This window comes from Papio anubis, chromosome 14 (genome assembly GCF_008728515.1).
Source record: "Papio anubis isolate 15944 chromosome 14, Panubis1.0, whole genome shotgun sequence".
In the NCBI taxonomy this organism is placed as follows: domain Eukaryota; kingdom Metazoa; phylum Chordata; class Mammalia; order Primates; family Cercopithecidae; genus Papio; species Papio anubis.
In genome coordinates, this window is record NC_044989.1 from 89,885,723 (window position 1) to 89,911,036 (window position 25,314).

A 25,314-nucleotide genomic window follows, 5' to 3' on the forward strand; every position below is an offset into this window, starting at 1 on the left:
AAAATAATAAAAAAAATAAATACAGAAAAAAAAAAAAAAAGAAAGAACATGACCATTTAAAGGTTAGTTGATGAATCCAACATTATTTTTGTTTCTAAAATAGTCTTGTTGGGAGTATCATCTATTCGCTAAAAAATATTCATTAAATCACGATTTTTTCCAAGAGTTACCTCTTTGATCAAAGAAGCCAATGTATTCATATTGAAGCATATCTCGTTTTTGTAACTAAAATCAACAAAACATGCAAGTCTGATGCCTAATAGTAACAAAGAGGAGTAATTAGTCATTGCGGTGTATCCCAATTCTAGCATTCTTTCCTGCATCCTGTAGTTCCAGGAGCTGCCTAAATCAAATCTTCTTTCTGCAAATATGCTACATGCATCTAAAGTGACTTCACTCAGGTTTCCTCAGCAGAAATCCCAAAATTACATAAATAACTTCTTTTTTTCCCTCCTTCCTGCCTCAGAATCCCACTTCCTTGGGAAAACTAATTGCTACATCAGTGGTCTCGTTACTTGTCATTCTAGTGTCCGCGAGTTATTACGATCAAGTTTCCCTCTGTCTTTAGCAGTACGGTGTGATGTCTGTAAAATCTATACTTCATCTCCTTCCCCTTCCACCCTTGGTGAAAACATGCTGTAGAATTAAAGCAAAATTATGCTGTCCCCTGAGCCCCTTAAGTCTTGATCTGCTCTCCAATGTTTCTTCTTCCCAATTTCAGTGTGTGGAAGTCTATAATCTTACTGCAAAGATCATATCCAAGAACAGCAGCATCGGCGTCACCAGAGAACTTATAACACTTGAAGAATTTCAGGCCTCCTGAATCAGAATGTGCAGCTTTGACGAGCCCCAGGATGATTTATTCAGGGAAAAGAAGTTCTTTACTATCTGGACTGAACATGACATTAAATGTGTTTTGCAAAATTACCTGTCCCAGATTCTTGTCCATCCTTTATTTCGTATATATTCAAACAGAATCTTCTTGTCACTTGTAGCCTGAATGGAATTTGAAACAAAAATAATCAATACATAAAGTATAGTTCATAGACTAAACAGTTACTGGTTCAAAATATACCGAGAGTTTAATTACCCTTCAAGGTTGGCTGTTTCCTCAGAAGACACACTGAAAGCAAAAGGGACACATAATCACTCATGTGTACATAAGATAATGTTATTCATACATTCATGAGGTGTTAGCATCAAGCTGTATCCTCCTGCCTGTATTAGTGTAGGATTTGATGTTTTCTACTTTAGAAATACACTGAAGAAAAGGAATACAGGCTTCATGAAATATACCCTTACAATTTCAGACATGGTATAACTCGTCATATGTCTTAAAACTAAAATAAACCATGTTCATATCCATATGATAAGCTCCAGTGATGAGAAGAATGTGATGTAAAATCAGTACCCATGGCACCTGTAAATCAATGTCAAAAGCAGGTGGTACATGATCTGCATGTCTTTCAGGCAAGAAAGCAGAAGGATTTACAACATTATACTACAAACATTCATCATGCTAATGAATCCGCTCTGATAACTGAGAACTCACATAATTACAATGACACTTTTAGTTGAATGACATTTCCGCCTTCTAAGTGGAAGTGTCCTAAGTTCATCAGCTTGGATATATGTTTCTGGAACTGAGTAAATTATATTCTACCATTTCACACCCATGTGGTGTCACAATTACCTAAGATTCTTTGCATTTCCCTCTAGTTTAGCCTTCTGAACATTTCTTCAATCCACCTCATGGCCACAAAGTATAATATATAAACCTCCTGAAGAAGAGTATATAATCACCATTAATTTTGACATACTTCTGCTAAATAAAACTCCTAAAAAATTGGATATTAGTGAGCTTTTCCATTCAGAAATCACACCAACACTCATTGAAAATGACCATTTTAAGGGTCAGTTGATGAATTCAACAGTATTTTTGTTTCTAAAATAGTCTTGCTAGGAGTATCATGCTATTCTCTAAAGAATATTCATTAAATTGCGATTTTTTCCAAGAGTTACCTCTTTGATCAAAGAAGCCAATGTATTCATATTCAAGCGTATCTCATTTTTAAAACTAAAATCAAAGAAACATGTAAGTCTGATGACTAATAGCAACAATAGTCATTGTGGTTTATCCCAATTCTAGCATTCTTTGCTGCATCCTGTAGTTCCAGGAGCTGCCAAAATCAAATCTTCTTTCTGCATATATGCTACATGCACCTGAAGTGAGTTCACTCAGGTTTCCGCAGGAGAAAACCCAAAATTACATAAATAACTTCTTTTCCCTCCTTCCTACCTCACAATCCCTCTTCCTTGGGAAAACTAATTGCTACATCAGTGGTCTCGTTATTTCTCGTTCTAGTGTCCACAAGTTATTACGATCCAGTTTCCGTCTGTCTTTAGCAGTATGGTGTGATGTCTACAAAATCTATATTTCATCTCTTTCTCCTTCCACCCTTGGTGAAAACATGCTGTAGAATTAAAGCAAAATTATGCTGTCCCTTGAGCCCGTTACGTCTTGATCTGCTCTCCAGTGTTTCTTCTTCCCAATTTCAATGTGTGGAAGTCTATAATCTTACCGGGAAGGTCATGTCCAAGACCAGCAGCATCGGTGTCACCAGAGAACTTATTAAATATGAAGAATCTCAGGTCTGCTGAATCAGAATGTGCAGCTTCGACGAGCCCCACGATGATTTACTCAGGGAAGAGAAGTTCTTTTCTATGTGGACTGAACATGACGTTAAATGTGTATTGCAGAATTACCTGTCCCAGATTCTTGTCCATCCTTTATTTCTGTGGCTATATTCGAAACAGAATCTTCCTTGTCACTTGTAGCCTGAATGGAATTTGAAACAAAATAATCAATACATAAAGTATAGATTATAGACTATACAGTTACAAGTTCAAAATATAAATGAGTGTTTAATTACCTTCAAGGTTGGTTGTTTCTGAGAAGACACTAAAAGGCAAAAGGGACACATAATCAATCATATGAACATAAGATAATGTTATTTGTACATTCATGAGGTGTTAGCAACAAGCTGTATCCTCCTGCCTGTATTAGCGTTGGATTTGATGTTTTCTACTTCAGAAATACACTGAAGAAGAAGAATACAGGCTTCACCAAATATACCCTTACAATTTTAAACATGGTACGATTAATCGTAGGTCTAAGACTAAAATAAAACCGTGTCTATATCAATATGGATATGGCAAGTGATGAGGAGAAATGTGACGTAAAATCAGAGCAGCAATTCACACACCTGAGAATCAATGTCAAAGCAGGTGGTACATGATCTTGCATGTCTTTCAGGCAAGAAAGCAGAAGGATTTACAACATTATACTACAAACATTCATCATGCTGTTTATCTTGCCTGATAACTGAGAACTTACACAATTACAATGACACTTTAGTTGAATGGACATTTCCCGTCTTCTAAGTGGAAGTGTCCTAAGTTCATCAGCTTGGATATATGTTTCTGGAATCTGAGTAAATTATATTCACTATTTCTCACACCCGTGTGGTGTCATAATTCGCCTAAGATTCTCGCATTCTCTGGTTGCCCTTCTGAACATTTTCTTCATCCACTCATATTACAAAGTATAATATATAAACCTCAATAAAGAGCATAATCAATTATTAATTTTGACATACTTCTGCTAAATAAAACTCTTAAAAAATTGGATATTAGTGAGCTTTTCCATTCAGAAATCACACCAACATTCATTGAAAATGACCATTTTAAGGAAAGAGTGTCAGTTGATGAATTCAACAGTATTTTTGTTTCTAAAATAGTCTTGTTAGGAGTATCATGCTATTCTCTAAAAGAATATCATTAAGTGCGATTTTTCAAGAGTTACTTCTTTGATCAAAGTAATGTATTCATATTCAAAAGCGTGTCTCATTTTTAAAAACTAAAATCAACGAAACATGTAAAGTCTGATGACTAACAGTAACAAAGAGGAGTAATTAGTCATTGTAGTTCATCCCAATTCTAGCATTCTTTCCTGCATCCGGTAGTTCCTGGAGCTGCCAAAATGAAATCTTTTTTCTGCAAATATGCTACATGCATCTGAAGTGAATTTACTCAGGTTTCCTCAGCAGAAATCACAAAATTACATAAATAACTTCTTTTCCCTCCTTCCTGCCTCACAAACCCACTTCCTTGGGAAAACTAATTGCTATATCAGTGGTCTGGATACTTCTCGTTCTATTGTCCGCGAGTTATTAACGATCAAGTTTCCGTCTGTCTTCAGCAGTATGGTGTGATGTCTATAAAATCTATACTTCATCTCTTTCTCCTTCCACCCTTGGTGAAAATATGCTGTAGAATTAAAGCAAAATTATGCTGTCGCCTGAGCCCCTTACATCTTGATCTGCTCTCCAATGTTTCTTTGAATTTCAGTATTGTGAGAGTCTATAATCTTACTGCGAAGATCATGTTCAAGACCAGCAGCATGGGCGTCACCCGAGGAACTTATTACATATGAAGAAAGTCAGGCCTGCTGTATCAGAATGTGTAGCTTCGACTAGCCCCATGCTGATTTATTCAGGGAAGAGAAGTTATTTTCTATCTGGACTGAACATGACATTAAATGTGTTTTGCAGAATTACCTGCCCCAGATTCTTGTCCATCCTTTATTTCTGTAGCTATATTCAAAACAGAATCTTTCTCGTCACTTATAACCTGAATGGAATTTGAAACAAAATAATTAATAAATAAAGTAGGTTCATAGACTCTACAGTTACTACTTCAAAATATAAATGAAAATTTAATTACCTTCAAGGCTGGTGGTTTCTGAGAAGACACTGAAAAGCAAAAGGGATACACAATCACTCGTATATAAATATGATAAAGTTATCCACACAGGCATACAATGTTAGCATAAAACTGTATTCAGGTCAGGCTTCTTTGTTTTCTGGGGACCTGGATTTCTCGATCGTTCCTGGGCTTCATCGGTCTCGTCTGGAGTTATCAGTTGTCGGTATCAATCGATAAACCGATCAAATATCAACTCGGATATCTTCCAGTCAGGGATAAATCGATCAGTCGTCTTCGAGAATCAATCAGCTCGGGTGATCCACCATCTTTTGTCAGGATTCTCGAATTATACTACAAACATTCATCACGCTCTTTAACTTGTCCGATAACTGGGAAGGCACACAATTACAATGACACTTCACGTCTCTTCAGTGGAAGTGTCCTAAATTGATCAGATTGGATATATGTTTGTTGAAACCTAGTAGATAATATTCATTTTTTCTCACTCCCGTGTGGTGTAGTAATTTGACTAAGTTTCTTGTATCTGCTAGTTTAGCCTTCTGAAAGTTTCTTCAAACATTCACAGTAACAGAAAATAATATATTAGCCTCAATATAAACATCATGAATTACCAATTTTGACATACGTCTACAAAGTTACACCGTTACCAGCATTAGATATTAATAAAATTTACATTCAGAAAACACTCCAATATTCATTGAAAATGACCATTGTAGGAGTTAATTTGAATTCAACGTAATTTTTGTTACTAAAATAGTCTTGTTGGGAATATCACACAATTCTCTAAAGAAGTTTCACTGACTAGGTATTTTATCCAAGAGTTAGCTCCTTGAACAACCAAGTCAATGTATTCATATTCAAGTTTATCTCATTATTATAAGTAAAACCACCAAAACATGTATCTCTGATGCCTAATAGTAACAAAGAAGAGTAAGGAGTCACTGTGGTTTATCCCAATTCTAGCACTGTTTCCTGCTTCCAGTAGTTCCTGGAGCTGCCAAAATCAAATATTCTTTTATGCAAATATTCCAAAAATATCTGAAGGGAGTTCACTCAGGTTTCCTCAGCGGAAACCCCAAAATTTCATAAATAACCTCATCTTTTCCCTACTTCCTGCCTCACAATTCCTCTTGCTTGAGTAAAATAATTGCTACATGATTGATCTTGTTAGTTCTCATTCTACAGTGTTTTTGGGGTATTAGGATTACTTTTGCCTATGTTCATAGCAATACGATCTGATGTCTGTAATATCTATTACTTCATCTCTTTCTCTTTCCCCTCTTGATTGGAAACATGCTGTAGAATTAAAGGAAAATGATGCTGTCTCCTGAGCCTATTATGTGTTAAACTGCTCTCCAATGGTTCTTCTTCCCAATTTCAAAATAGGGAAGTCTATAATCTTAGTACTCAGATCATGGCCAAAGACCAGCAGCATGAGACTCACCCGAGAACTTACTACAAAGGAAGAATCTTAGGCGTGCTGAAACAGAATGTGAACCTTCGACGAACCCCACGCTGATTTATTTGGGAAGGGGAAGTTCTCTTCTATCTTGATTGAATATGACATTATATGCATATTGCAAAATTACCTGTTCCACATATTTGTGCATCCTTTATTTCTGTGGCTATATTCGAAACAGAATCTTCCTTGTCACTTGTAGCCTGAATGGAATTTGAAACAAAATAATCAATACATAAAGTATAGTTCATAGACTAAACAGTTACTAGTTCAAAATATAAATGAGAGTTTAATTACCTTCAAGTCTGGTTCTTTCTGAGAAGACACTAAAAAGCAAAAGGGACACACAATCACTCATATGTACATAAGATAATGTTATTCATACATTCATGAGGTGTTAACATCAAGCTGTATCCTCCTGCCTGTATTAGTGTAGGATCTGATGCTTTCTGCTTCAGAAACACACTGAAGGAATAGAGGCTTCACTAAATATATCCTTACAATTTCAAACGTGGCATGTCTAAAACTAAAATAAAACCGTGTCTGTATCAATAAGGATATGTCGAGTGAATAGGAGAAATGTGACGTAAAATCAGAGCAGCAATTCATACACCTGAGAAACAATGTCAAAGCAGGTGGTACATGATCCTGCATCTTTCCGGCAAGAAAGCAGAAGGATTTACACCATTATACTACAAACATTCACGATGCTCTTTAATTTGCCTGATAACTGAGAACTTACACAATTACAATGACACTTTAGTTGAATGAACACTCTGGTTTCTCTTCATTTCACGTCTTTTAAGTGGTAGTGTCCTAAATTGATCAGCTTGGATATATGTTTCCGGGAGTAAATGATATTCATTATTTCTCACACCCATGTGGTGTAATAATTCCCCTAAGTTTCTTGTATTCTCTAGTTTAGCCTTCTGAACATTTCTTCATCCACTCATGGCACAAAGGCATAATATATATGTAAGCCTCAATAAAGAGCATAATCAATTATTAATTTTGACATACTTCTGATAAATAAAACTCCTACAAGAATTGGATATTAGTAAGCTTTTCCATTTGGAAATTACGCCAACATTCGTTAAAAATGACCGTTTAAGGGTTAGTTGATGGATTCAACAGTATTTTTGTTTCTAAAATAGTCTTGTTAGGAGTATCATGCTATTTTATAAAGAATATTCATTAAATCGCGATTTTTTCCAAGAGTTACCTCTTTGATCAAAGAAGCCAATGTAGACATACTCAGGCATATCTCATTTTTGTAACTAAAATCAATGAAACATGCAAGTCTGATGCCTAATAGTTACAAAGAGGAGTAATTAGTCATTCGCGATTGTATCCCAATTCTAGCATTCTTCCTGCATCCTGTATTTCCAGGACCTGCCAAAATCAAATTTTCTTTCTGCAAATATGCAACATGCATCTGAAGTGAGTTCACTCAGGTTTCCTCAGCAGAAATCCCAAAATTACATAAGTAACTTCTTTTCCTCCTTCCTGCCTCACTATCCCTCTTCCTTGGGAAAACCAATTGCTATATCAGTGGTCTCGTTACTTGTCATTCGAATTGTCCTTGATTATTACTGATCAAGTTTCCGCCTGTCTTTAGAGATGCGGTGTGATGTCTACAAAATCTATACTTCATCTCTTTCTCCTTCCACCCTTGGTGAAAACATGCTGCAGAATTAAAGCAAAATTATGCAGTCCCCTGAACCCCTTACGTCTTGATCTGCTCTCCAATGTTTCTTCTTCCCAATTTCAATGTGTGGAAGTCTATAATCTTACTGCGAAGATCATGTCCAAGACCAGCAGCATCGGCGTCACCCGAGAACTTATTACATATGAAGAATTTCAGGCCTGCTGAATCAGAATGTGCAGCATCAACGAGTCCCACGCTGGTTTATTCAGGGAAGAGAAGTTATTTTCTATCTGGACTGAACATGACAGTAAATGTGTTTTGCAAAATTACCTGTAGCAGATTCTTGTCCATCCTTTATTTCTGAGGCTGTATTCGAAACAGAATCTTTCTCGTCACTTGTAACCTGAATGGAATTTGAAACAAAAAAATCAACAAATAAAGTAGGTTTCATAGACTCTGCAGTTACTAGTTCCAAATTTAAATGGAAATTTATTTACCTTCAAGACTGGTTGTTTCTGAGAAGACACTGAAAAGCAAAAGGGATACATAATCACTCATACGTAAATATGATAACGTTATCCATACATGCATACAGTGTTAGCACCAAGCTGTATCCTCCTGCCTGTATTAGTGTAGGCTTTGATGTTTTCTACTTTGTGTCTGGGGACTGGAACATTACAGAAATACACTGAAAAAAGGAAATACAGGCTTCATGAAATATACCCTTACAATTGCAAACACGGTATGATTTGTCATATGTCTAAAACTAAAATTAAACCCTATCAATATCAATGTTGATATGCCAAGTGATGAGGAGAAATGTGACTTAAGTCAGTGGAACAACTCATACACCTATGAATCAATGTCAAAGCAGGTGGTACATGATTCCCAATGTCTTTCATGCAGGAAATCAGAAGGTTTTACGTAATTATACTACAAACATTCATCATGCTCTTTAACTTGTTCGGCAACTAGGAACGTACACAATTACAATGACACTTCAGTTGAATGTACACTTCACGTCCCTTCAGCTTGGATATATTTTTGCAGAAACCTAGTAGATAACATTCATTATTTCTGACACCAATGTGATGTAATAATTTGCCTAACTTTCTTGTATCCACTAGTTGAGCCTTTCGAAAATTTCTTCATCTAGTCATGGACACAAAGGTTCATATATATTAGCCTCAATAAAAATATCATCAACTGTCATTTTTGACATATATCTCTAAAGTAAAAATGCTACAAGCATTAGATATTAATAAAGTTTCTATGCAGAAATCATTCCAATATTCATTGAAAATGACAATCTTAGGAGTTAATTTGATTTCATCATAATTTTTGTTTCTAAAATAGTCTTGTGGGGAGTATCATACTATTCTCTAAAGAAGTTTAAATAGTTATTTTATCCAAGAGTAAACAAAGCCTTGAACAACAAAGCCAAAGCATTCGTAATCATGTTTATCTCATTTTTATAACTCAAATAAACAAAACATGTATCTCTGATGCCTAATCATCACAAAGAGGAGTAATGAGTCATTCTGGTTTATCCCAATTCTAGCATTATTTCCTGCTTCCAGTAGCTCCTGCAGCAGCCAAAATCAAATCTTCTTTTATGCAAATACTCCAAATGCATCTGAAGTAAGTTTACTCAGGTTTCCTCAGCAGAAACTCCAAAATTACATCAATAACTTCTTCTTTTTCCTCCTTCCTGCCTCACAATCCCTCATCCTAGAGGAAAACAATTGCTACATCAGTGGTCTGGATGGTTGAGAAGGTGGTTGGATATCTATTACTTCATCTCGTTCTCCATCCCCTTTTGATGGAAACATGCAGTAGAATTAAAGCAAAATGATGCTGTCCCCTGAGCCTGGTATGAGTTGAACTGCTCTCCAATGGTTCTTCTTCACAATTTCCAAGTAGAGACATCTATAATCTTAGTACTCAGATCATGGTCGAAGACCAGCAGCATCAGGGTCACCCGATAACGTATTACAAATGAAGAATCTCAGGCATGCTGAATCAGAACGTGAAGCTTCGACGAACCCCCGGATGATTTATTTGGAGAAGGGAAATTCTCTTCTGTCTTTATAGAACATCACATTGAATGTGTTTTGCAAAATTACCTGTCCCAGATATTTGTGCATCCTTTATTTCTGTGGCTATATTTGAAACAGAATCTTCCTTGTCACTTGTAGCCTGAATGGAATTTGAAACAAAATAATCAATAAAGTATATCTCATAGACTATCCAGTTACTAGTTCAAAATATTAATGAGAGTTTAATTACCTTCAAGGCTGGTTGTTTCTGACAAGACACTGAAAAGCAAAAGAGACACATAATCACTCACAAGTACATATGATAATGTTATTCATATATTCATGAAGTGTTAGCACCAAGCTGTATCCTCCTGCCTGTATTAGTCTAGGACTTATGTTTCCTAATTTGTGTCTGGGGACTGGAACACGATAGAAATACACTGAAGAAAAGGAATACAGGCTTCACAAATATACCCTTCCAATTTCAAACATGGTTTGATTTCTCATATGTCTAAAACTAAAATAAAATCGTGTCAACATCAGTGCGGATATGTCGAGTGATGAGGACAAATGTGATCTAAGATCACAGCAGCAATTCATACACCTGACAATCAATGTCAAAGCAGGTGGTACATGATCCCGCATGTCTTTCATGCAAGAAATCAGAACGATTTACACCATTATACTACAAACATTCATCATGCTCTTTAACTTGCCCGATAACTGAGAACTTACACAATTACAATGACACTTCAGTTTAATGTACACTTCACATCCCTTAAGTGGAAGTGTCCTAAATTGATCAGCTTGGACATGTGTTTCCGGAATCCGAGTAAATAATATTCATTACTTCTCACACCCATGTGGTGTAATAATTTGCCAGTTTCTTGCATTTTCCAGTTTAGCCTTCCAAACATTTCTTCATCCACTCATGGCAACAAAGTATAAAATATACACCTCAATAAAAAGCATCATAAATTGTTACTTTTGACATACTTCTACCAAATAAAACTGCTACAAGCATTGGATATTAATAAGCTGTTCCACTCAGAAATAACTTCAATATTCATTGAAAATGACCATTTTAAGAGTCGGTTGAAGAATTCAACATACTTTTGTGTCTAAAATAGTCTTGTTAGGAGTATCACGCTATTCTCTGAAGAATATTCATCAAATAGCTATTTTATCCAAGACTTCGCTCTTTGATGAAAGAAGCAAATGTATTCACATTCAAGTTTATCCAATTTTTATAACAAAAATCAACAAAACACGTAAGTCTGATACCTAATAGTAACAAAGAGGAGTAATTAGTCATTGCGGTTTATCCCAATTCTAGCATTCTTTCCTGCATCCTGTAGTTCCTGGTGCTGCCAAAATTAAATCTTCTTTATGCAAATATTCCAAATGCATCTGAAGTCAGTTCACTCCGGTTTCCTCAGCAGAAACCCCAAAATTATATAAATATCTTCTTCTTTTCCCTCCTTCTTCTCTCACAATCCCTTTTCCTTGAGGAAAATCACTGATACATCAGTCGTCTCATTAGTTCTCGTTCTACAGTGTCTAGGGGTTATTACGATCACTTTTCCATCTGTTTTTAGGAGTAAGATATGACGACTGTAAAATCTAAACTTCATCCTTTTCTCCTTCCACCTTGGGGAAAACATGCTGTAAAACTGAAGCAAAATTATGCTGTCCCCTGAGCCCTTATGTCCTGGGCTGCTCTCCAATGTTTCTTCTTCCCGATTTCAGTGTAAGGAAGTCTATAATCTTACTGCGAAGATCATGTCCAAGACCAGCACCAACAGCATCACCCGAGAACTTATTACAAATGAATCTCAGGCCTGCTGAATCAGAATGTGCAGCTTTGACGAGCACCCCGCTGATTTATTTGGAGAAAAGAAGTTCTTTTCTATCTTGATTGAACATGACATTAAATATGGTTTGCAATATTACCTGTCCCAGATTGTTGTTCATCCTTTATTTCTGTGACTATATTCGAAACAGAATCTTTCTTGTCACTTGTAGCCTGAATGGAATTTGAAACAAAATAATCAATAAATAAAGTAAGCTTCATAGAATATACACTTCCTACTACAAAATACAAAATATAAATGAAAATTTAATTACCTTCAAGGGTGGTTGTTTCTGAGAAGACACTGAAAAGAAAAATGGATACATAATCACTCATATCTGAATATGATAAAGTTATCAATACATTCATGCACTGTCAGCAACAAACTGTATCCTCCTGCCAGTATTAGTGTAGGCTTTCGTATTTTCTACTTTGTGTATGGGGACTGGAACATGACAGAAATACACTGAAAAAAGGGAATACAGGCTTCATGAAATGTACACTTAGAATTTCAAACATGGTATGATTTGTCATATGTCAAAAACTAAAATAAAACCGTGTCAATATCAATGTGGATATGCCAAATGATGAGGACAAATGTGACCTAAAATCAGTGGAGCAACTCATACACCTGAGAATCAATGTCAAAGCAGGTGGTACATGATTCCGCATGTCTTTCATACAAGAAATCAGAAAGATTTACACCATTATAGTACAACATTCATCATGATCTTTAACTTGCCCAATAACTGGGAAGGTACATAATTACAACGACACTTTGGTTGAATGTACACTTCACGTCTCTTCAGTGGAAGTGTCCTAAATTGATCAGCTTGGATATATGTTTGCTGAAACCTAGTAATTTTCATTATTACTCACTCCCGTGTGGTGTAATAATCTGCCTAAGTTTCTTGTATCTGCTAGTTTAGATAGTTGCAAAAGTTTCTTCATCCACTCATGGCAACAAAGGATAATATATTAGCCTTAATAGAAATATCATCAATTATCATTTTTGACATGCTTCTACAAAGTTAAAATGGCTACAAGTATTAGATATTAATAAGGTTTACATTCAGAAATCACTCTAATATTCATTGAAAATGATAATTTTAGGAGTTAATTTGAATTCATCATAATTTTTGTTTCTAAAATATTATTGTTGGGAGTATCACGCTATTCTCTAAAGAGAATAAATAATTAAATAGCTATTTTATCCAAGAGTTAGCTCCCTGAACAGCGAAGCCAATGTATGCATATTCAAGTTGATCTCATTTTTACGACTAAAATCAACAAAACACGTATCTCCGATGCCTAATAGTACCAAAGAGGAGTAACAAGTCAAAGTGGTTTATCCCAATTCTAGCATTATTTCCTGCTTCCAGTAGCTCCTGCAGCAGCCAAAATCAAATCTTCTTTTATGCAAATATTCCAAATGCATCTGAAGTAAGTTTACTCAGGTTTCCTCAGCAGAAACTCCAAAATTACATCAATAACTTCTTCTTTTCCCTCCCTCCTGCCTCACAACCCCTCATCCTTGAGGAAAATAATTGCTACATCAGTGGTCTGGTTAGTTCTCATTCTACAGTGTTTATGGGGTATTTGGATCACTTTTCCCTCTGTTTATAGCAATACGATCTGACCCCTATAATATCTATTACTTCATCTCTTTCTCCTTCCCCTCTTGATGGAAAACATGCTGTAGAATTAAAGCAAAATGATGCTGTCCCCTGAGCCTGGTATGAGTTGAACTGCTCTCCAATGGTTCTTCTTCACAATTTCCAAGTAGAGACATCTATAATCTTAGCACTCAGATCATGGTCGAAGACCAGCAGCATCGGGGTCACCTGATAACTTACTATAAATGAAGAATCTCAGGCATGCTGAATCAGAACGTGAAGCTTCAACGAACCCCTGGCTGATTTATTTGGGGAAGGGAAATTCTCTTCTGTCTTTATAGAACATCACATTGAATGTGTTTTGCAAAATTACCTGTCCCAGATATTTGTGCATCCTTTATTTCTGTGGCTATATTTGAAACAGAATCTTCCTTGTCACTTGTAGCCTGAATGGAATTTGAAACAAAATAATAAAGTATATTTCATAAAGTGTATTTCATAGACTATCCAGTTACTAGTTCAAAATATTAATGAGAGTTTAATTACCTTCAAGGCTGGTTGTTTCTGACAAGACACTGAAAAGCAAAAGAGACACATAATCACTCACAAGTACATATGATAATGTTATTCATATATTCATGAAGTGTTAGCATCTAGCTCTATCCTCCTGCCTGTATTAGTCTAGGATTTGATGTCTTACACTTTGTATCCAGGGGGGACTGGAACGTGACAGAAATACACTGAAGAAAAGGAATATAGGCTTCACAAAATATACCCTTCCAATTTCAAACATGGTTTGATTTCTCATATGTCTAAAACTAAAATACAACCGTTTCAACATTAGTGCAGATGTGTCCAGTGATGAGGATAAATGTGATCTAAAATCAGAGCAGCAATTCATACACCTGAGAATCAATGTCGAAACAGGAGGTACATGATCCCGCGTGTCTTTCATGCAAGAAATCAGAACGATTTAACCTATTATACTACAAACATTCATCATGCTCTTTAACTTGCCCGATAACTGAGAACTTACACAATTACAATGACACTTCAGTTGAATATACACTTCACGTCCCTTAAGTGGAAGTATCCTAAATTGATCGGCTTGGATATATGTCTCCTGAATCCGAGTAAATAATATTCATTATTTCTCACACCCATGTGGTGTAATAATTTGCCTAAGTTTCTTGTATTCTCTAGCTTAGCCTTCCGAACATTTCTTTATCCACTCATGGCAGCAAAGTATAACACATACACCTCAATAAAAAGTATCACCAATTATTAATTTTGACATGCTTCTACTAAATAAAACTCCCACAGCCATTGGATATTAATAAGTGTTTACATTCAGAAATCACTCCAACATTCTTTGAAAATGATCCTTTTAAGAGTCAGTTGATGAATTCAACATTATTTTTGTTTCTAAAATAGTCTTATTAGGAGTATCATACTATTCTCTAAAGAATATTCATTAAATAGTTATTTTATCCAAGACTTTGCTCTTTGATCAAAGAAGCCAATGTATTCATATTCAAGTATCTCTAATTTTTATAACTAAAATCAACAGAACATGTAAGTCTGATGCCTAATATTAACAAAGAGGAGTAATTAGTCAATGTGGTTTATCCGATTTCTAGCATTCTTTCCTGCATCCGGTAGTTCCTGGTGCTGCCAAAATCAAATCTTCTTTATGCAAATATTCCAAAAACATCTGAAGTGAGTTCACTCAGGTTTCCTCTGCAGAAACCCGAAAATTACATGAATAATTCTTTCTTTTGCCACCTTCCTGCCTCACAATCTCTCCTCCTTAGGAAAAATAATTGCTACATCAGTTGTCTCGTTAGTTCTCCTTCTATAGTGTCTGTGAGTTATTACGTTCACTTTTCTGTCTGTTTTTAGCAGTACGATGTGACTTATGTAAAATCTATACTTCATGTCTTTCTCCTTCCACCCTTGATGAAAATATGCTGCAGAATTAAAGCAAAATTATGCTGTCCCCTGAGTCCCTTATGTCTTGACCTGTTCTCCAATGTTTCTTCTTCCCAGTTTCAATGTGAGAAAGTCTATCATCTTACTGCGAAGATCATGTCCAAGACCAGCAGCATCAGCATCACCCGAAAACTTACTACAAATGAAGAATCTCAGGCTTGCTGAATCAGAATGTGCAGCATCAACGAGTCCCTCGCTGATTTATTTGGGGAAGAGAAGTTCTTTTCTGTCTTGACTGAACATGACGTTAAATGTGTTTTGCAAAATTACCTGTCCCAGATTGTTGTTCATCCTTTATTTCTGTGGCTGTATTCGAAACAGAATCTTCCTTGTCACTTCTCGCCTGAATGGAATTTGAAACAAAATAATCAATAAATAAAGTGTGTTTCATAGATTATACATTTACTAGTTCAAAATATAAACGAAATTTTAATCACCTTCAAGGCTTTTTTTTTCTGAGAAGACACTGAAAAGCAAAAGGGATACACAATCACTCATATGTAAATATGATAAAGTTATCCATACATAATGCTGTGTTAGCATCAAGGTGTATCTTCCTGCCTGTATTAGTATAGGCTTTGATGTTTTCTACTTTGTGTCTAGGGACCAGAACACGATAGAAATACACTGAAAAAAAAAAAATAAGGAACACAGGCTTCACAAAATATACCCTTACAGTTTCAAACATGGTATGATATGTCATATGTCTAAAACTAAAATAAAACCGTGTCAATATCAATGTGGATATGCCGAGTGATGAGGATAAATGTGATCTAAAAGCAGAGGAGCAACTCATACATCTGAGAAACAATGTCAAAGCAGGTGGTACATGATCCCGCATGTCTTTCATGCAAGAAATCAAAAGGTTTTACACCATTATACTACAAACATTCATCATGCTCTTTGACTTATCCGATAACTGAGAAGGTACACAATTACAATGACACTTCAGTTGAATGTACACTTCACGTCTCTTCAGTGGAAGTGCGCTACATTGATCAGCTTGGATATATGTTTGGTGAATCCTAGTAGATAACATTCATTATTTATCACACCCATATGGTGTAATAATCCGCCTACATTTCTTGTATTCTCTAGTTTAGCCTTCAGAAAGTTTCTTCATCCACTAATGGCAAGAAGGTATAATATATAAACCCCATCAAAAAGTACAAAAAATTATACATATTTATACAAAATGGAATTGCAGCAGGCATTAGATATTAATAAATTTTACATTTGGATATCAGTCCAATGTTCATTGAAAATAACCATTTTAGGATTCAATTAATGCATTCACACATTATTTCTGTCTCTAAAATTAGTCTGCTCTGCGATATTACTTTATTATAAAGAATTTTCACTAAATAGTTATGTAAACAAAAAAAGTCAGCACTTTGGAAAAAAAGCTAATGTATTCATATTAGAATTTTAACTCATTAGGCAACTAATAAAATATATCTCCTGATGTCTGATATTGTGGACAGGGTGTAGAACAGGGGACATCCCAATTCTAGCACTCGCTTCCTGATTCCAGTAGACATTGGAGCAGCCAGAAGTCCAGATCTTCTGGTATGTAAATATTCAAATGCATTTTGAAGTGAGCTCGCTCAGGTTTCCTCAGCAGAAACCCCAAAATTACCTAACTAACTTCTCCCTTTCCTCTTTCTTGCCTTGCAATTCCTCTTTCTTGATGAAAATAATTACTACATCGGCCACTTTGCTTCTCATTCTCCGAGTGTTTATGGGTTGTGCTGACAACTTCTTCCCCTCTGGTTGCTTAGCAAGAACCATCTGACATCTATAACTTCTATTGCTTCTTCTCTTTCTTCTTCCCTCTCCATGAGGCATGCTCTGAAATAACAGCAAAATTATGCTATGCCCTGATCACTCTTATGTTTTGGACTGTTTTCCAACGGTTCTTCTACATGATTTCAATGTAGGGAAGTCTATAACATTGTTACTAAGATCATGGCCAAGGAACAGCAGCATCAAAATCACCTGAGAACTTACTAGAAATGCACAATCTCAGGCCTGCTGAATCCAGAAAGTGCATTTCAATGATCCCCGCTGAGTTTATTCAGGGGTGGGACGTTCTCTTCTATCTTGAGTGCACATAACATTAAGTATTATTGTTGCCAAACTACCTGTTCCAGATTTCCGTTCAGCCATTATTCTTGTGGCAATATTCAAAACAGGAGCTTTCTTTTTAAATATAACCTGAGTGGAATGAGAAGCAAAATATTCAATACATAACATATATTTCATAGACTATACAATTAGTAATTCAAAGTATAAATGAAAGAGTAACTACCTTCCAGGCCGACTGTTTCTGAGGAGACACTGAAAAGTAAAAGAAATATATAATCCATCATATGTAAATATGATAAAGTTATCCATACATTCATGCAGTGTTAGCATCAAGCCGTATCCTCCTGCCTGTACTAGCATCGGATTTGATGTTTTATAGTTTGTGTCTTTGGGACAGGAACATGAGGAAATACACTGAAGAAAATGGAAATACAGGCTTCCAGAAAATATACAGTCACAAATTACAAAGAGATATTATGGGTCATGTGTGTATTACTGAAATAAAGTGTTGACATCAATGTGGATATCCCGAATGATGAAAAGAAATGTGATCTAAAATCAGAGGAGCAACTCATACACCCAGGAATCAATGTCAAAGAAGGTAGTAAATGCTACTGCATGTTTCTCATGCAAAACACCAGAAGGATTTATACCATTATGCTACTAATATTCATCATGATCTTTAACTTGCCTGATAATTGAGTAGGTACACAATGACAATGACACTTCTGTAGAATGTACACTTCACAAGTCCTCAGTGGAAGTGTCTCAGCTTCATCAGTTTGGATATAAGTTTGGATAATCCTAGTATATAATATTCTTTATTTCTCAAACCCATGTCGTGTAATAATGTGCCTACGTTTGTTGTGTCCTCTAATTTAGCCTACAGAACGGTTCTTCATCCATGCATGGCAACAAAGTATAATATATAAACCTTATCAAAAAGTATAATAAATGATCAAATTTGTCATACTTATGCAAAATAAAGTTGCTACAAGCATTACACATGAATAACCTTTTACATTTGGAAATCACTCCAATATTCATTGAAAATAACAATTTTAAAAGTCAATTAATGAATTCAAAATTATTTTTGTTTCTAAAATAGTCTGATTTGAAGTATCACGTTATTCTCTAAAGCATTTTTATTAAATTGCTATTTTATCCAAATGCTACCCCTTGAAAAACAAAGCCAATATATGCATATTCATGTTTATCTCATTTGAATAACTAATATCAACAAAACACATATCTCTGATGCCCAACAGTAACAAAGAGGAGTAATGAGTCACTGTGGCTTATCCCAGTTCTAGTACTTCTTCCTGCTTCCACTGGTTCCCACAGCAGCCAAAATCAAATCTTCTTTTAGGCAAATGTTTGAATATGCATCTGAACTCAGGTTTCCTCAGAAGAAATAACAAAATTATATAAATAACTCCCTCTTTTCCCTCCTTCCTGCCTCACAATCCCTCTTCCTTGAGGAAAGTAATTGCTACCTCAGTGGTCTTGTTAGTTCTCGTTCTACAGCGTTTACGGGTTATTAGCATCATTTTTTTGTCTGTTTTTAGCAATACTAGCAATACAATGTAACCTCTGTAAAATCTATACTTCATCTCTTTCTCCTTCTACCCATAGTGAAAACATCCTGCAGAATTAAAGCAAAATTATGCTGTCCCCCGAGCCCCTTATGTCTTGACCTGTTCTCCAATGTTTCTTCTTCCCAATTTCAATGTGGGGAAGTCTGTAATCTCACTGCAAAGATCATGTCCAAGACCAGCAGCATCAGCATCACCCGAGAACTTATTACAAATGAAGAATCTCAGGCCTGCTGAGTCAGAATGTGCAGCATCAATGAGCCCCTCGCTGATTTATTTGGAGAAGAGAAGTTCTTTTCTATCTTGACTGAACATGATATTATGTGTTTTGCAAAATTACCTGTTCCAGATTGCTGTCCATCCTTTACTTCTGTGGTTATATTTGAAACAGAATCTTCCTTATCACTTGTAGCCTGAATGGAATTTGAGGCAAAATAATCAATAAATTATTTTGATTATGTTTCATATAATAAACATAATATGTTTCATAGACTATACATTTACTAGTTCAAAATATAAATGAGATTTTAATCACCTTCAAGGCTGGTTGTTTCTGGGAAGACACTGAAAAGCAAAAGGGATACACAATCACTCATATGTAAATATGATAAATTTATTCATACATTCATGTAGTGTTAGCATCAAGCTGTATCTTCCTGCCTATATTAGTGTAGGCTTTGATGTTTTCTACTTTGTGTCTGGAGACTGAAACATGATAGAAATACACTGAAAGAAAAGGAATACAGGCTTCACAAAATATACCCTTACAATTTCAAACACGGTATGATTTGTCATATGTCTAAAACTAAAGTAAAACCATTTCAATATCAATGTGGATATGCCGAGTGAGGAGGACAAATGTGATCTAAAATCAGAGGAGCAACTCATACACCTGAGAATCAATGTCAAAGCAGGTGGTATACGATCCCTCATGTCTTTCATGCAAGAAATTAGGATTTACACCATTATACCACAAACATTCATTATGCTTTTTAACATTTCCAATAACTGGGAAGATACATGATTACAATGACACTTCAGTTGAATGTACACTTCACGTCTCTTCAGTGGAACTGTCCTAAATTGATCAACTTGGATATATGTTTCCTGAAATCTAGTAGATAATATTCATCATTTCTCACACCCATGTGGTGTAATAATTTGCCTAAGTTTCTTTTATCCACTAGTTGAGCCTTCCAAAAGATTCTTCATCCACTCATGGCAACAAAGGATAATATATTAGCCTCAATAAAAATATCATCCATTATCAATTTTGACATGCTTCTACAAAGTAAAACTGAAACAAGCATTAGATATTAGTAAGTTTTACATTCAGAAATCACTCTAATATTCATTGAAAATGATCATTTTAGGAGTTAATTAGAATTCAACATAATTTTTGTTTCTAAAATAGTCTTCTTGAGAGTATCATACTATTCTCTAAAGAAGTTTCATTAAATAGCTATTTTATCCAAGAGTTAGCTCCTTGAACAAGGAAGGCAATGTATTCACATTCAAGTTTATCTCATTTTTATAACTAATATCAACAAAACATGTATCTCTGATGCCTAATAGTAACAAAGAGGAGTAAGGAGTCACGGTGGTTTCTCCCAATTCTAGCACTGTTTCCTTCATCCAGTAGTTTGTGAAATCAAATCTTCTTCTATGCAAATATTCCAAAAGCATCTGAAGTGAGTTCACTCAGGTTTCCTCAGTAGAAATCCCAAAATTACATAAATACCTTCTTCTTTTCCATCCTTCCTGCCTCACAATCCCTATTCCTTGAGGAAAATAATTGCTACTTCAGTGATCTTGTTAGTTCTCATTCTACACTGTTTATAGGGTATTAGGATCACTTTTCCCTCTATTTATAGCAATACGATCTGATGCCTATAATAATCTGTTACTTCATCTCTTTCACCTTCCCCTCTTGATGGAAACATGCAGTAGAATTAAAGCAAAATTATTCTGTCCCCTGAACCCCTTATGTGTTGAACTGCTCTCCAATGGTTCTTCTTCCCAATTTCAATGTAGGGAAGTCTATAATCTTACTACTCAGATCATGGTCAAGGACCAGCAGCATGAGGGTCACCCAAGAACTTACTACAAATGAAGAATCTCAGGTGTACTGAATCAGAACATGCAGCTTCAACAAACCCCAAGCTGATTTACTTGGGGAAAGGAAGTTCTCTTCTATCTTGATTGAACATGACACCAGATGTGTTTTGCAAAATTACCTGTCCCAGATTGTTGTCCATCATTTATTTCTGTGGCTATATTCACAAGAGAATCTTTCTTGTCACTTGTAGCCTGAATGGGATTTTAAACAAAATAATCAATACATAAAGTATATTTCATAGACTATACAGTTAATAGTTCAAAATATAAATGAGAGTTTAATTACCTTCCAGGCCGGTGGTTTCTGAGAAGACACTGAGAAACAAAAGGGGCACATTATCAATCATATGTATATACAATAAAGTTATCCATATATTCATGCAGTGTTAGCATGCAGCTGTATCTACCTGCCTATATTACTGTAGGTTTTGATGTTTTATACTTTGTGTCTTAAGACAGGAACATGACTGAAATACACTGAAAAAAACAGGAATACAAGCTTCATGAAATATACACTAACAATTTCCAACATATGATTTTTCATACATCTAAAACTAAAATAGAACAGTGTCAATATCAATCAGGATATGCAGAATGATGCGGACAAATGTGATCTAAAATCAGAAGAGAAACTCAATCACCTGGGAATTAATGCCAAAGCAGGTGGTACATGCACGTGCATGTCTTTCATTCAAGATATCTGAATGATTTAGACCATTACACTGCAAACATTCATCATGCTCTTTAAACTGCCAAATAACTGAGAAGGTACACAATTACAGTGACACTTCAGTTTAATGTACATTTCATGTCTCTTCAGTGGAAGTGTCCTAAATTGATCAGTTTGGATATATGTTTCCTGAATCTGAGTGAATAATATTCATTTTTTCTCACACCCATGTGGTATAGTAATTCACTTCAGTTTCTTGTATTCTCTAGTTTAGCCTTCCGAACATTTTTTCATCCACTCATGGCAACAAAGTATAATATATAAACCTCAATAAAAAACATAATCCATTATTAACTTTGACATACTTCTACAAAATAAAACTGCTATAAGCATTGGATACTAATAAGCTTCTACATTTGGGTATCTCTCCAATATTCATTGAAAATTACCATTTTAGGAGTCAGTTGATGAATTCAACATTATTTTTGTTTCTAAGATAGTCTTGCTTGGAGTATAATGCTATTCTTTAAAGAATATTCATTAAATAACTATTTTATCCAAGAGTTAGCTCTTTGATCATGAAGCCAATGCATTCATACTCAAGTTTATCTAATTTTTTTGTTATACTTAAGTTCTAGGGCATATGTGCACAACGTGCAGGTTTCTTACACATGTATACATGTGTCATGTTGGTGTGCTGCACTCATTAACTCATCATTTACATTAGGTATGTCTCCCTAATGCTTTCCCTCCCCTATCCCCAAATCGCACGACAGGCCCCAGTGTGTGATGTTCCCCACTTATGTTCAAGTGTCCTCATTGTTCAATTCCTACCTATGAGTGAGGACATGCAGTGTTTGGTTCTCTGTCCTTGGGATAGTTTGCTCAGTATGATGGTTTCCAGCTTCATCCATGTCCCTGCAAAAGACATGACCTCATCCTTTTTTATGGTTGCATAGTATTCTGTGGTGTATATGTGCCACATTTTCTTAATCCAGTCTATCATTGATGGACATTTGTGTTGGTTCCAAGTCCTTGCTATTGTGAATAGTGCCACAATAAACATATGCGTGCATGTTTCTTGATAGCAGCATGATTTATAATCCTTTGGGTATATACCCAGTAATGGGATGTCTGTGTCAAATGGTATTTCTAGTTCTAGATCCTTGAGGAATCGCCACACTGTCTTCCACAATGGTTGAACTAGTTTATAGTCCCACCAACAGCATAAAAGTGTTCCTATTTCTCCACATCCTCTCCAGCACCTGTGGTTTCCTGACTTTTTAATGATTGCCATTCTAACTGGCGCAAGATGGCATCTCATTGTGGTTTTGATTTGCATTTCTCCGATGGCCAGTGATGATGAACATTTTTTCATGTGTCTGTTGGCTGCATAAAAGTCTTCTTTTGAGACGTGTCTGTTCATATCCTTCACCCACTTTTTGATGGGGTTGTTTGATTTTTTTCTTGTAAATTTGTTTAAGTTCTTTGTATATTCTGGATATTAGCCGTTTGTCATGTGGGTAGATTGTAAAAAATTTTCTCCCACTCTGTAGGTTGCCTGTTCACGCTGATGGTAGTTTCTTTTGCTGTGAAGAAGCTCTTTAGTATAATTAGATCCCATTTGTCTATTTCGGCTTTTGCTGCCATTGCTTTTGGTGCTTTAGTCATAAAGTCCTTGCTCATGCCTATGTCCTGAATGGTATTATCTAGTTTTCCTTCTAGGGTTTTTATGGTTTTAGGTCTAATATTTAAGTCTTTAATCCATCTTGAATTAATTTTTGTGTAAGGCATAAGGAAGGGATCCAGGTTCAGCTTTCCACATATGGCTAGCCAGTTTTCCCAGTACATTTATTACATAGGGAATCCTTTCCCCATTTCTTGTTATTGTCAAGTTTGTCAAAGATCAGATGGTTGTAGATGTGTGGTATTATTTCTGAGGGCTCTGTTCTGTTCCATTGGTCTATATCTCTGTTTTGGTACCAGTACCATGCTGCTTTGGTGACTGTAGCCTTGTAGTATAGTTAGAAGTCAGGCTCTAGCATGATGCCTCCAGCTTTGTTCTTTTGGCTTGGGATTGTCTTGGCAATGTGGGCTCTTTTTTGGTTCCATATGAACTTTAAAGTAGTTTTTTCCAATTCTGTGAAGAAAGTCATTGGTAGCTTGATGGGGATGGCACTGAATCTATAAATTACCTAGGGCGGTAAGGCCAGTTTCACAATATTGATTCTTCCTATCCATGAGCATGGAATGTTCTTCCATTTGTTTGTGTCCTTTTTTATTCGTTGAGCAGTGGTTTGTAGTTCTCCTTGAAGAGGTCCTTCACATCCCTTGTAAGTTGGATTTCTAGGTATTTTATTCTCTTCGAAGCAACTGTGAATGGGAGTTCACTCATGATTTGGCTCTCTGTTTGTCTGTTATTGGTGTATAGGAATGCTTGTGACTTTTGCAGATTGATTTTGTATCCTGAGACTTTGCTGAAGTTGCTTATCAGCTTAAGGAAATTTTAGGTTGAGACAATGGGGTTTTTTAAATATATCATCATGTCATCTGCAAACACGGACAATTTGGCTTCCTCTTTTGCTAATTGAATACCCTTTATTTCTTTCTCCTTCCTGATTGCCCTGACCAGAACTTCCAACACTATGTTGAATAGGAGTGGTGAGACAGGACATCCTTGTCTTGTGCCAGTTTTCAAAGGGAATGCTTTCAGTTTTTGCCCATTCTGTATGATATTGGCTGTGGGTTTGTCATAAATAGCTATTATTTTGAGATACGTCCCATCAATACCTAGCATGAAGTCCTTTTGAATTTTGTCAAAGGCCTTTTCTGCATCTATTGACATAATCCTGTGGTTTTTGTCTTTGTTTCTGTTTATATGATGGATCACATTTATTGATTTGCATATGTTGAACTAGGCTCACATCCCAGGAGTGAAGCCAACTTGATTATGGTGGATAAGCTTTTTGATGTGCTGCTGGATTAGTGTTGCCAGTATTTTATTGAGGATTTTGCATCGATGTTCATCAGGGATATTGGTCTAAAAGTCTCTTTTTTGTTGTTGTGTCTCTGCCAGGTTTTGGTATCAGGATGCTGCTGGACTCATAATATGAGTTAGGGAGGATTCCCCCTTTTTCTATTGATCGGAATAGTTCCAGAAGGAATAGTACCATCTCCTCTTTGTACCTCTGGTAGAATTCAGCTGCAAATCCATCTGGTCCTGGACTTTTTTTGGTTGGTAGGCTATTAATTATTGCCTCAATTTCAGAGCCTGTTATTGGTCTATTCAGGAATTCAGCTTCTTCCTAGTTTAGTCTTGGGAGGGTGTATGTGTCCAGGAATTTATCCATTTCTTCTAGATTTTCTAGTTTATTTGCCTAGAAGTGTTTATGGTATTCTCTGATGGTAGTTTGTATTTCTGTGGGATTGGTGGTGATACCCCCTTTATC

General features: G+C 35.7%; 1 protein-coding gene across 1 annotated transcript in view; it reads right to left on the reverse strand.

Moving 5' to 3' along the window:
* Positions 1 to 25,314, reverse strand: part of LOC101000208 (ankyrin repeat domain-containing protein 36C-like) — a 133,416-nt gene that overhangs the window by 35,037 nt on the left and 73,065 nt on the right. Inside the window, exons 13-34 of the mRNA XM_031655343.1 lie at positions 21,482 to 21,510; positions 21,315 to 21,387; positions 19,613 to 19,641; positions 19,418 to 19,490; positions 17,706 to 17,734; positions 17,539 to 17,611; positions 15,832 to 15,860; positions 15,665 to 15,737; positions 13,949 to 13,977; positions 13,776 to 13,848; positions 12,062 to 12,090; positions 11,888 to 11,960; positions 10,185 to 10,213; positions 10,022 to 10,094; positions 8,393 to 8,421; positions 8,226 to 8,298; positions 6,545 to 6,573; positions 6,378 to 6,450; positions 4,786 to 4,814; positions 4,620 to 4,692; positions 2,934 to 2,962; positions 2,767 to 2,839 (exon numbers count right to left, since the gene is read on the reverse strand). Coding sequence (XP_031511203.1) covers positions 2,767 to 2,839; positions 2,934 to 2,962; positions 4,620 to 4,692; positions 4,786 to 4,814; positions 6,378 to 6,450; positions 6,545 to 6,573; positions 8,226 to 8,298; positions 8,393 to 8,421; positions 10,022 to 10,094; positions 10,185 to 10,213; positions 11,888 to 11,960; positions 12,062 to 12,090; positions 13,776 to 13,848; positions 13,949 to 13,977; positions 15,665 to 15,737; positions 15,832 to 15,860; positions 17,539 to 17,611; positions 17,706 to 17,734; positions 19,418 to 19,490; positions 19,613 to 19,641; positions 21,315 to 21,387; positions 21,482 to 21,510 — 1,122 coding nt within the window. The remainder of the gene's footprint in view (positions 1 to 2,766; positions 2,840 to 2,933; positions 2,963 to 4,619; positions 4,693 to 4,785; positions 4,815 to 6,377; positions 6,451 to 6,544; positions 6,574 to 8,225; positions 8,299 to 8,392; positions 8,422 to 10,021; positions 10,095 to 10,184; positions 10,214 to 11,887; positions 11,961 to 12,061; positions 12,091 to 13,775; positions 13,849 to 13,948; positions 13,978 to 15,664; positions 15,738 to 15,831; positions 15,861 to 17,538; positions 17,612 to 17,705; positions 17,735 to 19,417; positions 19,491 to 19,612; positions 19,642 to 21,314; positions 21,388 to 21,481; positions 21,511 to 25,314) is intronic.